The sequence below is a fragment of the Syngnathus floridae genome, chromosome 7 (genome assembly GCF_059516105.1).
Source record: "Syngnathus floridae isolate MCC-2025c chromosome 7, RoL_Sflo_1.0, whole genome shotgun sequence".
Classification (NCBI taxonomy): Eukaryota; Metazoa; Chordata; class Actinopteri; order Syngnathiformes; family Syngnathidae; genus Syngnathus; species Syngnathus floridae.
Window position 1 is genome coordinate 12084906 of NC_142419.1, and position 13274 is coordinate 12098179.

Sequence of the window (13274 nt, forward strand, 5' to 3'; positions counted from 1 at the left end):
CAGACAAGAAGATAGAATAGTTGAGGGGGAGTTTTTAAAGTTGGACATCCTTGGTAAAAGGCCTTGCAGGCATTCCAGAGAGAAACAAGATGTTCTGTGTGACTAACAGCTTTATCAGGACAAGCTGAATATGATCTGGCACTCACAGACAATATTTTGAACATGATGTTCAACTTTCCTATTTATATTCACCCCGCCCGCTGTCTCGAAAGCAGCTGTGTGTTAAGCATCTTAGATTTCTTCCACTATTTCTCAATGCTTTGATCAGATTTTGATGTCCTGCTGAGATGCACTTTCACTAAAATGTTGGAATAATGCAGGGTGATAAGTGGAAGGAATAAAAATAAATGGCACCCAGTGTGCAACATCTGAGTTGAAGTTGTGACCCAGGCTTTTGCTCAAGTTTTTGGAGCGCGATGATGCAAAAATTCTCGAGGCACCGTCGAAACGTGTTGTCTTCCATCTTAATTTGCTTTGAAGAAGTTGAACTGAAACAAGCCTCAAAGAAAGCCATCTTCTCTACAAACTGCAAAGTCGTGGACAACAGTGTGCAGCGCAGGGATCAGCACCTAATTGTACACCTTTATAGATACGGCGCCTCCTGCATATGCATGAAGCTTTCATCAAGATTTTTCCACTCTCTGCTAGGAAATTGAAAAGGGAGGGGAGCACCCTTTTATTAGGGGAAAAAGAAAGGCCTGATTGCGTGCCTTTTATCAGTGTACACACTAAAGATTTCGTTTGTTATCATGCTTGGGATGATTCGGTATCAAGTTGTTTTTACATTCTTTGCACAAACCTGTTCTTCAGTGGAACACATATTTTATTCATGTCATTCCTATCAACAGAGGATATTGGAACTTGATCAGCTCTAAATGTTTAGGCCTGTGAACAAAAAGAAACTTCCTTGTTTGTTTCAGCACTGATTAGATCCCAGTTGCCCAGATGATCACTTGTTCTAAAGAGACGATGAACCACGAAAAAATTACCACCATTGTGCAATGCATTATGTATTAAATCCATTATTATTATATGTTTTTATTATGTATTATGTTATGTTCTGGTTTATAGGCCGAATATATTTTTATCTGGGCCCACTTTACACTATTATTCTATGAATCATGAGCTTTTTCTTGCCTAAGAAACGCTGCGAGTGATTTGCCACGCATTAGGTTTTCACAGTACATGCATCAAATTCATCAAATGTCCAGGAGAGCAAACCTAATCCTCAAAAACAGTTTTAGTTTAAGTGCCTCCAGTGTGTCAGTGTTTGAATGTAGCCTAGAGAGTTTTCCAGCTTGTTAAGTAGCTTGTGACATAGAACTTGCTCATAACACCAAATGAGAGAACTTTGGCTCAGGGCTCCGACTTGAAGATCCCGATGTTTATTTGAAATGAGGAGCCAAAAGAGAAACAAGGGCATATGTTTGTCTCCTTCCACAGGATGCTCTGCTGCAGCTGGCAGCCGTTGTCGATGTGCGCTCGCTGCGAGTGGCCCTTCGAGATGGCGTACAGACGCTGTTACCCCACACGGTATAACACACACGTACACACGTTTAAAATGTTCTCCGAGTGGTGGAGTTAATGCCAGAAAAATCACATTACAGTGAATCACATGTTCCACACCCACCCATAATAGGTAGAAAGACAAAAAATAGAAATATATAAAAACAACTGCTACATTAACACACACATACAAATAGAGCAATCAACAATCCTCGGGCATTTTCTCTGCTCTTTGGGAACAAAGAGGTCCATAGGGGGTCTTCTCTCCCCCTTCCTCTGAATTATGCTACATTTTCTTCCAATACTGCTGGCCAGATTATTGCCCTGTCCTACACAACTCTGAATTCACACTTCTAATAAATGTTTGTGTGTGTGGTTTTCATTCTAGGAGTGTGTATGTGTGTACACACTAGATGGAAACTCAAGGCTGCTGTCGGACGACCCGCCGCACGAGCTGCCACAGGAGGGCAAGATCAGGTGCGTGCTGTTTGTGTGTGTGCAGCACGACGCAGATGTTTGCTTTGAGTGGCTGACTGCTGCGCGTTGATTTGCTGAGCCTTTGTCAAGGGAGGTGGTGCCCTGAGAGGCATTGCAATAAGGGAAGGGAAGAGGGATGATTATGAGCTGCTCAGCGCTCAATCACGTCACACGCTGGCCTCGCTTCATACCTGCCATGACAACCTCGACGGTTCCCCTTTTACCTCGGAGCAACCAATTCCACTCCAAGGAGCCGAGAAACACAAAAACGCCATAAGGTGCCTTTGAGACGTCCTCAATTGACTGTCAAAAGTTGGGATTTGTTGGGTATAAAATGAAGGTAACTGGTCATTTGGCCACTCCTAATAAGCCCTCAGCGTTTCATCGTTTTTCTACATTTCATGATGACTGACTGATTGTGATAAGACGCCAAAGGCACTTCACGGTGGGATTGAACCTTCTAAATTTCGATCTGTCCGCTCCACTTTTCTCTACTTGATGCTCCACTTCCTCGTCTTCAGCGGATGGAAGACTGCAGGGCTCGTGGAGGTGACAATGCTCGAGTTCCAAAAGCGGCCCAGTTAATGTCGTCTTAAGTGCTCTCCAGAAGCTTTGTGCTACTACCGTGGCTACCCGTGCGCTAAAACCCAGCACTACATTATTGATGAAACTGTCTCTTTGTCAGACAAGAGGCCCCTTTAACAGCTCACATTGATACACACACACACCAAAATGTACATGCACATGTAGATGTGGGGACAGTCCTGCAAAGAAACAAGTACCGTGTATACTAGAGGTTATTTTATCCATTCATCTTAATGTGAGTTCACAGTAGATTACCTTAATTAGTGACACAAGTGAGTCAGAAATATTAGGAACCCAACGTGTGCCAACTTAAGTGAAGATGTTGTCCGTAGGTGTGAATGAGTGCAGATGCCAATTTGTTCAAATCAGGGTTTTTTTAACTGGTTTTGTCCATGGGACCACCATTATAACCAAGAAGCAATTTGGGGACCACTGCTTTGGCGGAATATTATTTTATTTTGCACCAAAGGAGGATAAACCCACACAGGGTATTTATTTGCATCTGTATGTTTATTTTGGAAATCTCAGCTACATTTGAAATAATTTGGATAGGTAAATGAGTCACAAAATTAGCTGGAAAATTAATCAAGTCTAAATAATTTTAGTTTTAAAATCGTTACAATTATTTTCCATTACCAATTTTACGAACCATCTACAATACCGCCACGGACCACTAAAGGGCCGCGGACCTACAGTTGACAAATCACTGGTTTAAATATATGTTGCTGGTAACCAGTTCGGGGTGCAGCCCGAATCTTGGCCAAAGTCAGCTGGGATAGACTCCAGCACACTCGCAAGCGGTCAAGAGATTAAATGGATGGATAATGAAAATGACTAGAAAAAAAAGTTATTTCACCAGGAATAGTCTTTCGATGTACTTGAATAATTTCCTGGGGTTAAAGTTTAGAATTTCTAAGAATTTTAATGAGTCCATTCGAAAGGGTTAAACTCTTGCAGGCCTTTTTCACAGCTTGCGAGCCACATTAATCAAGTCACCTTCTCCTCAGGCAGACACATTGTCAGAGCTGTTTTTAATCTTGCTCTCTACCAAGAACTAGAGCTCGCCTGGCACTATGGACACACGAGTTGTCATGGTACTCATTTCATGTTTTACCATGTTGGGAGAAATTTCTGAAAATTTACTGAAGAAGCTCAGCTCGCGTGCAATGTCTGCACAACCTGAAAGTTTTCTACTTTTGAAGTTTTTGACCGCTCATGTTTAATTTTAGAACTTCTTGACGAACACATATAGGTAATCCTGTACCTATCCAGCTGTTCAATATAAACATACTTTATAGAACACAGCTAGAAAATAATCATCAAGGTCACACAAACGGTATAAAATTAATATCTAATAAAATAAGTATAGAACCTGAGCCAGCAACCTCAAATTGGTCAAAATTGACTCGCCCAGACTGAGCTAAATTTATACAACCTTTGGTTGCAGACATCAGTTGGTGCTGTAAATTAATTCTTAAACTGTTAATTAAATTTTTAATGAAAAGTGGTTTTGAAAAATGTTTCATGTTTATTCCAAATTAATTAAAATTTTTACTGTTGCAAAATGTGAGCCAGCAACCTCATTCTTAGTTTAGCATCACAGACTGGGTAAAATAAATGAACTACTTCACCAAAGTGTTGCATTTAATCGTTACCGTTAATTAAAAAATATGAAAGATGTATGACATTCAGTAAACATTTATGAAATGTAATTTTGTTTAGCTTTTGTGTGGAATTATTTTTGGAGCTCTTTATATCTTCTTGTCATGCTGTGTGACTGATTGTAGCAATAACTACCTCAAAGTCAAAATAAATAATACAGTATTTATACTATTCAATATAACAATTTAATAAACTATAAGATTGTGTAATTTAAACAATAAGTCAGAAGTTGTTTAGTATTTTTTAAACCATTTATATCAATTTTATGGGATTTACTTAATAGAATAAGCAACGGATGAATAATACACATTACTTTATATATTCTACTATATTTCAAATGAAAATTTGTCTTAATGTAATTAAATAATGTCAGGTGGTCCAACTAATGTAAACCAATGTGACCAAATGGTTTCTAAATGTCATGTGTGTAGTTATATATTCAATATATGAATCTTTAAATACAAAAAAATGAAGATTAACAATACGCCGCCAGATTAATCAATCAGGACCGACTCGTGTATAGCAGTGCTCACCTCCAAGAAGGTCAGTGACCCCTGGCTCCAACCTGTAACACACCCTCAGTGTGTTTCACTGATGGCTGTGTAGTAAAGAAGCTCACAGTGTTATTAAAGCAGGATTCAATATCGTTAGAGCCACCCTGGTGTGGTTAATGATGACATGATGAAGTCTTCTCTCCCACATACACTCAAAGGCCACGGCAGGTGCTTTTACACATTTGCGGTGTAATACAATATCTGGATCGCATTTGACTGCATTGTTGTAAGCATGCCATCTTAATCTAAGTATTTTTCCCCGTCTAATCCCATTTTACTGTCAGGTAGCAACTAAATGATAGTGGAGTTCCCAGGCTTCCATTGACCTCCCATCGGAACCACTGCATTAGCTTTTGCCCTCCCATGTGTGAATTTACACAACGATGGTACAGTAAAGCCGGGCAATACGTAAAGGGCAATCCCTTCGGTACCATCGTAAACTACGCCAATAATGTTTTTTTTTTTTTCTGAAACGTACCGTTCCTTAGTGAGCTGAAATAAATGGCCATTTAAAAGTCAATGCACCAGACAGAATTTAGACGCTTTGAGCATGTAATGGGTGTTTTTGTGTTGTGTGAGTCGCTGCTGGAGAGTTCGGGATATTATTAAATGAAGCACAGATGATGATGAATTTACCTTCTTACATTGTTTTTATTACTCATTTCCATAGGCGCAAAATGTTGTCATGTTGCTAAATGTTTACAGTCAGCTTCAGATTTACATTTACATTGTGAAGACTACAAAAATACTATTTTGAGATGTAAACGGAATATAAATGAGATATTTCTTGGAGTTAGCAAAACCAGCTGAGAGAAAATGGAAAATCAGTAAGAGGCATCACGACAGATTTGTATTTTCCATTTCCAATACAAGCTTTTGAAAATCATTGATATACCCAGAAAAAGGTAGCTTGAAAGTAAAACAACTGTTAGAAATCCTCAAAGTTGTTTGATGGATCAAGATGGAAACACCTAGAAATAAAAGCTGATCGTCTCATCTTTTGATTTCAAACCAATCAATCAATCACCATCTGCTCTCAATGTCTTACTCAAGGTTTATAATTCTTCCCGGGTTTTTTTTTTTTTTTTTTCCGTTTTTTAGGGGCTGTCAGTTGATATTTGTCAACTGTGGCCATGTGAAGTCCTTTGAGACGTTTCTGTGATTTAGGGCGATATAAATAAATTTGATTTGACTCGACTTGGTCGATCTTTGGCTCTCTGTAAGTTAACTGCATTTGTTCTACTTCAATCAAACCTTTTCTCTTTTCTCAACAGGAGTGTTGTCGAGCAGCTGAAGCGATGTCAGTGTGCCGGCTTTCCCTCATCGGAAGTGCCAGAAAAATACAAAACGTCTCTTGCATCCCCACTAAAGGCACACCAAAGAGGTATGTAGAGAATCTTAAATTGCGGATGGACGGACAAACGGACAGATGTACTTATTTTCCCACATGTTCAGAAAGTTGCGGCTTCATGAATATGTCTATTTTTTTTTCAATAATATGCTGATGCCGCTTCTCTTTCTGCAAAGAGGGTAATAACAGTGTTGCGCAAGGGCGTTGATGGTGTCCCTTGTTGAATTCATATTTCATGTTCTATTCTCGCATTTCCATTAGGAACAACAACACGAAAAAAAACAAATTGGATAAAAAAAAAAAAGATTAAGAACGAGGCAAGGACATGGAGGGGAAAATGAAAGGGTGCTCAAAGGAGTGAATTTAAATGAAGATATCTTCTTTCTCCCCCTGCCTTCTTTCCTTCCTTGTTTTTCTCTCAGCTGTTGTTATTCCTATCTTGGATCAAGAGCGGACCAAGGCCATCGCTGTCTTACTGGTCAGTCCTTGCTTTCACAAAACACACACAGGATGGGTGAATCAAGATTGATGTTCATTGGTGTAGTCTCACATAAGATATTTGCAGATATCCAAATAGTAGATTGCACTTAATGTTGTTCTTTGCTTTTATTTGTGTTGTAGGTGGGCTGTAGTCCTCTCTCCGATCAAGATGAAGCGCATCTTAGCACGCTGGAAAAACATGTACGTTTACCTTAACAGCTCTTGTTTTGACCTTGTTTTTTTCCATGATGCATATCGGGCATATGAAAAAGCCTTAACCTTGCACGTACTTTATAAACCCATAAAGCAATTTTCCCTTCTCATCTGAAAGTTAATTGGCATCAATTCTTGAATGACCTTTTGCTCATTGGTGTGTTTTTGTTCTCGCACGTGACACGGCAGGCCTCGGTGGCATGCGTCCGCGTCCATCTGGTTCAGGCGTCCTACCAGAGGCCCCCACTCAGCCCCTCTCCCATTCAATCCCACAATGCACTGCTGCACCTCAATGTCTCGGACCAGGACTACAGCGAGTTGGACCGCAACATCCTCCAACTTTGTGGTACGTCAGCATACACAAACACACAGTGAGGTGAGAAATCCAAAGAGAGCGCAACGTGCCGATTAAGAGATCTATGAATTTGGATCTTTGCGAAGACAAGAACTTCATGCATAATGGAATTTGATAACGCTGCTCCCAGGAACACAAGCTTTATTTGCTCATCTCTAATTGTCAACAAATGAGAGTTGCCATGGGGTCTCGGCCCACATTTTGTTTTGCTCCCTCTCTGTCAAACCTTGGCTTCTTCCTTCCTTGCACTCTTCACTTGTCTTCATTATTCCGGTATCTGTTTGCCGGTTCCTATTCACCCCTCCCTGACCTGGCTCTGTCATACAGCCTCTCTCTGGGGATTGCTTTCTGTCCAATTGCGTACATGTTCTGCATTCCTGCCTTGGACCTTTTTTTTTTTTTTTCTATTCCTCTTTGCCCTCGCTCTTCTTTGTTTTACAGTCATCACTCTCCCTCTCTGCCATGTCTTGTAGGTGAGCTTTATGACCTTGACGCAGCATCTCTCCAGCTCAAAGTCATCAATTATGTAAGCACTTGACATCACTCATGCACTCTCACGTACGTTCACATACGCATTATACCTGCCAAACATGAGAATCTTCCTATCTGCACCACAAATTGTTATGATAACACTTCCGATGTTGTCGTTAACCTTCTGATCACATCCATGGAGAGTAGTGAAACAAAGAGAAATGTGAAAGTTAGCATAAATTAAAGGAAAGCATGTGGAGAAAGTCACAGTGTTCTAAAGTAGAAAAGAGGTGAGAATGGGTAAGAGATGACCAATTAGCAGAAAAAAAAAGTTATTTTGAAAGAATGATCTATTTGTTAGGCGGAGCGTGTGGTGGTTCTCATTGGATTTTATTTTGGGGAAAATGTGCCAAAGGGCCTACTTATATGCCAGAATGTGCATTAGTGTACATATTTGTTCAATAGTGTGATAATGGGGGGATGAGTGTGTTGGCTGTGGTTGGCATTTAATCTTGTCCTGAAGCCAGCTCCGTGGATTACAGGAGTGTGAAGATGCACTGCTATTATGATCTCGGAGTGTGTGGGTGGATGTGTATGCATACAGTGTGTGTGCACTGATGTGCACGGGCAGCCAAAATTGCAGTAAGAGGAAAATCAGTAAAATGGACGGACACACGTAGATTGAACCTGATTGTGCGTTTTATGATTTATTGGTCTACCACACACACACACACACATATTGCCATGTGAGTCCATATTAACCTTTCTCATGTGTGTTTGTGTCTACATAGCTGCAGCAGCAGACTCGGTCACAGTGTTGTTGTCTGCTGTTAGTGTCTGAGGACAACCACCAGCTTTTTTGCCAGGTACATTCACAAAAGGAATATGAAATGTCAACAGCTTGTGATTAATTTGAAAAATGTATTGATTACTCTCAAAATTATGTGATATCCTCTGACCTTTAGGTAGTCGGAGACAAAGTTCTGGAGGAGGAAATCAGTTTCCCGGTGAGGCCAGCAATCATGTTTGTCAGTGAGTGATGTGTGTATACAGAAAATATTACACAATTGGACCTGGATTTGCTAAAGCTGCGGTTCATTTTAATTTTCGGAGCTACTTCAAATTTCTATTGATCAAGCTTAGGTTGAATTTGTAATTTTGACAACACACCTTTTTGTGGCTTAATGCCGATTTTTTTAATCAAATAGCTGACCATTCACATGACTCGTTTTCCCCTTCTGTTTATAGCTGATGTTTGGACGTTTCGGTCAGGTTGTCGAGAAGAAGAAGCCAATTACGCTTCAAGACATCAGTGCTGTAAGGAAAATAATCTCTTTCCAACTGTCTATCAGTTTTGAGTGTTCATTCTGTGTGCACTCTGGTCAAAATCCCTCAGGAGGAGCGTAGGCAGCTGTCCAGTATGTTGGCCTGTGAGATCTCCTCCATGCTGTGCGTCCCTGTTGTGAGCAGGGCTACGGGCCAAGTGGTGGCTCTGGCGTGCGCCTTCAACAAGCAGGGTGGACAGAGGTATGTTTGTATCAAAATTGTCATTCTTGTGGATTCAAATTCATGCAGTCTCATGAATTATTCCAATTTATTTGAATAGGACAGTAATTAAATCAGATTTGGCTAGAAGCATGCACAATGAGTGTGGGCTCATTTTCATTATTTGTTAATTGCACAAGCTGTAAAAAAATATATTTTTGCAGCAGAATATTTATGTATTAATTCTGTATGTAAATCCCCCTCCTGCACTTTATCCCATTCCTTTAAATTCCCAAACATTCACCAAAATCCACATGAAATATTTTGAAACTCTTCCGTATTTTCAACCTTACTGTGATAACAAACAGACCAACCATTCGTTCACTTGATGTTTTCACTGCTGTTTCAATGAATCCCCCTAACCAGCAGGATGCACTGCACAGCCCACATGAATAGATCGTATCAAGCTGGGCGATATGTCAGCTCCCTACTTGTGTGCGGACGTGTAATTGGCAGGAATCTGACCTCTCCCTATGTGGCGGATAAATCCGTCACCTATATCGGAGTCTTTGGTATCTGTTCTTCTCACTGCAAATTCACTAACAAGACATACACACACATGTGTGCGGTGCTTTTTAGAAACACACTCGCTCTGCAGCCAGCACTAGATGGAACAAAAATGATGTCCTTTAATTTCTTGGTACCTCATTACTATAGTAACAGCCACAGGATTGTGGACGTAGCGAATCTTTTCTCACTCCCTCATTACACGATTACATTTTCTATACCGCTTATCGTGTTCAAGGTCATGGGGAGGCGGACCGACACCAGACGAAAGCCGGACTACACCCTTGCCAGTCAGTTGCAGGGCACATCTAGAAACAGACAAGCATTTATATTCACATTGAGTGAGAACTGAACTGACTCTGCCTCCACCAAAGTCAGGCATTCTTCCCCTTTTAAGTGTTAAATTTAGATTGAAATGCCCTGAGACAAAGGATGAATGAATAAACATATTTTGGTAGTCCTGTTTTTAGAGTGTACATGCAGTCAACACAAACATAATTTTGTTTGAGGCACAACTGCAGAGTGGGATGTAGATGGTGTTTGAAATTGAATTTTAATCATCTATATGCGGAGAGCTTAGAAGGTTTAAATGTCATTTTATAGCAGTTCTATTAGCCTTTCGAATGTAATTGGTGTCGCGGACTTGAGAATTTTTCTTTTCAACAAATTACAAAGAGCCTTAGAGAAAACGCCTCAGCGTGTGCTGCTATACTGTACGTTCGGTGAGCTCTTTGTGTGCCGTTTCCTTTGTGGAACGAGTACTCGATGTGTCTGGTCTTTGGAAGCAAAGCTGCCTGGCCTTCAAATCCGTTCCATGTACTTCAAGGCTATTTTCTCTAGTGGGAAGAAAGAAACAAGATGCAGTCTCTCCTGTAAAGGAGAGAAAGAAAGAGGGGGAGGAACTCAAGACCACTGCCTTGTGCTCTATCGCACGTCAATCACAGACTAGCTTCTATTATGGGAGTGAACTTCATTTCACTTGTTCCGAGGCATGTTCTAGGTTGGATATGATTCATGCCTCCTTCGCAGGTTTCCCACAAGGCTCAGCTAAGGGCAAGAAAGCCTCGGGTGCTATTCTTCACAATTTACATTTGCCCAATAATGTGCCACTGCCCTCTCTAGACAAGAAGAGACAACTGCAGGCAATTATCTCAGAGGTCAGAATCTGTTAGCAAATCTTTTTTTTTGCCTGTTTAAGACTGTGACTTAATTGGATATGGACGTAAACTAAGCTGATGTAAACTATTGAAATATGCGTCAAAGTAGGTTGCACACAAATAATCATACCTCTGTGGCAGTGTAGAAAAACGGAGGATTATGTTTCGAAAGGACACATGGTTTTCATTGAGAGTTATTTATCCTCTTCGTTGGCTTGTCGTAAATGTTCACGTAAGAACCGAGTCCACACGTTGCCCACAGACACACGGAGGCGGACGAGCACGCCATCCAACACTGTTTCTGCTACACTTCAACGGTCCTCACCTCAACTTTGGCCTTCCAGAAGGAACAGAAACTGAAAGTAGAGTGCCAGGTAATATGCCCATGCACAAACACCAATCCTATTTGTATGCATTAATACACATTCAATCTAAAGAGTTTTTTCTGTATGCTTTTTCTCCACATAGGCACTCTTGCAAGTGGCCAAAAATCTCTTCACACACTTGGGTATGATGTTGCTCTGCATTCCTGTCTGTAGTTCGTGACACAGGACATTGCAGAACATTTCAAATTAATGTCTGACACATATAAAAGAGTGCCAAATGAAACACATGGTGCATGTAATGGAGAAAAATATTAAAGATGCGAAAGGTGATTACACCCGCAGCCATAAAATTACAAGCGCATTAAAAGTGAAGGCTTCAGATATTTCAAGTGTCTTAAACAGTAAGCCCCATCAGTACAATTAGTCTTTGCTCAGCCATCACGATTGCTGCGACAGCGGATTCGATCAATCTGTGAAACAAATGGCACCTCTTGGCATCGAGCGTTGTTAACAAAAAAGCTTATCAGCTCGAATAAATGAATCACCGTTACTCGTGCTTCTATCTCCCATTATTTATCTAGTCCTTTAATTGCTGTAATTTCCCTCCCGTTTTATTTTTATTTCCTCTCATCCTGCCTCTCCTTTATACTTTCAGATGATGTGTCAGTGCTCTTACAGGAAATTATAGTGGAGGCCAGGAACCTCAGTGGTGCAGAGATGTAAGTTAGCGTGCGGGGGGAACAGTGTGAATGTCTTCATCCCGTTTTGCAAAATGCTATCTTGCCTCGTTTAATGAGGGTTCAAAATGACCTGAGATGAAATGGTATAAATGGCATTTTGGCGGCTTTGCCCTTCTCTGAACTTTTCTCTGTGTGTCTTTTCAGCTGTTCGGTGTTCTTGCTGGATCGCCATAGCCACGAGTTAGTGGCCAAAGTGTTTGACGGTGGTGTGGTTAGTGATGAAGAGGTACGTTTTTAAACAATCCGCTGACATGTTCCAACGCAAAGTCAATGTATAGTTTGTTTTTGCAATTTGATGACCTAGCCTAGTTTAGTTTTTATTCTTATGGGCACATTGACATGCATTGAATGTAACGTCAATATTTGAAACAACTAAGTCAAATGTGTTTTATGAATATAAAAAGTCTACACACCCTTGTTCAATTGCTTTGATTTAGTTTGTTGACAGTGCCAGACTTGAATGATTGAGAAAGAACTATGGATTAAATGTAACACAAGGTTTCATGTATGCTTTCCCTGCAGAAGGAATTCCGTATCCCAGCAGATCAGGGTATTGCAGGCCATGTGGCGACCACAGGTCAAATCCTGAACATTAAGGACGCCTACTCCCATCCTCTTTTCTATCGTGGTGTGGACGACAGTACCGGTTTCAGGACTCGCAACATCCTCTGCTTCCCCATCAAAGATGAGAACGATGGTGAGCTGTGATTTGGAAATCGCTTCATAAAAAAAAAAAAAACGTGTCCCAGGATAGTTCTGCTCGACTTTGGAAAGGTTACAATTTTTTTCCCATGCTGACAGAATAGTTGTTCTGTTAGCATCTGCCTCATGTCAGTCCAGGTAGAAAACCTAGAGCTGTCTTGTAGATTTGAATATTTTATCCAGAGTTGGAATTCATGATTTTCTTAGGTGCGGGTGAAAATGTAAAAAGAAGTATGAATATTGTAACAGACTAGAACACCTCCAGGAATCAACAACGAAAATTAATGTCAATTGACGTTATCATTTCGAAGCTTCTAGAAAGACTTTTGACAGGATTTTTATGCGTGTGCAGTTTCCCAACCGTGTAACCATCCTGCTCACCTTTGCCCATGCATGTTGATGATCTGACTTTCGTCTATTTGTAATCCCCTTTAATATTCCTCAGAGGTGATCGGGGTTGCTGAGTTGGTGAATAAAATGAACGGGCCGTGGTTCAACCGCTTTGATGAGGATTTGGCCACAGCTTTTTCCATCTACTGTGGTATTAGCATTGCCCATGTAAGTCTCTTTTCTCACATATTTACTGAACTGTGACTAGGAATTTGGATTTATCTGATTTCAAATTGCTCATATCCTCTGATTG

General features: G+C 40.6%; 1 protein-coding gene across 3 annotated transcripts in view; it reads left to right on the plus strand.

Moving 5' to 3' along the window:
* pde2a (phosphodiesterase 2A) overlaps positions 1-13274 on the plus strand; it is a 107373-nt gene that overhangs the window by 84907 nt on the left and 9192 nt on the right. For all 3 annotated transcript variants that reach the window (XM_088380887.1, XM_088380888.1, XM_088380889.1), the window contains 17 exons: positions 1444-1533; positions 1895-1983; positions 6059-6168; positions 6558-6613; positions 6757-6816; positions 7018-7174; positions 7657-7709; positions 8446-8520; positions 8620-8661; positions 8903-8971; positions 9051-9181; positions 11126-11237; positions 11332-11371; positions 11845-11908; positions 12074-12155; positions 12452-12626; positions 13077-13189. In XM_088380887.1, the coding sequence (XP_088237013.1) occupies positions 1444-1533; positions 1895-1983; positions 6059-6168; positions 6558-6613; positions 6757-6816; positions 7018-7174; positions 7657-7709; positions 8446-8520; positions 8620-8661; positions 8903-8971; positions 9051-9181; positions 11126-11237; positions 11332-11371; positions 11845-11908; positions 12074-12155; positions 12452-12626; positions 13077-13189 (1518 nt within the window). The remainder of the gene's footprint in view (positions 1-1443; positions 1534-1894; positions 1984-6058; positions 6169-6557; positions 6614-6756; positions 6817-7017; positions 7175-7656; positions 7710-8445; positions 8521-8619; positions 8662-8902; positions 8972-9050; positions 9182-11125; positions 11238-11331; positions 11372-11844; positions 11909-12073; positions 12156-12451; positions 12627-13076; positions 13190-13274) is intronic.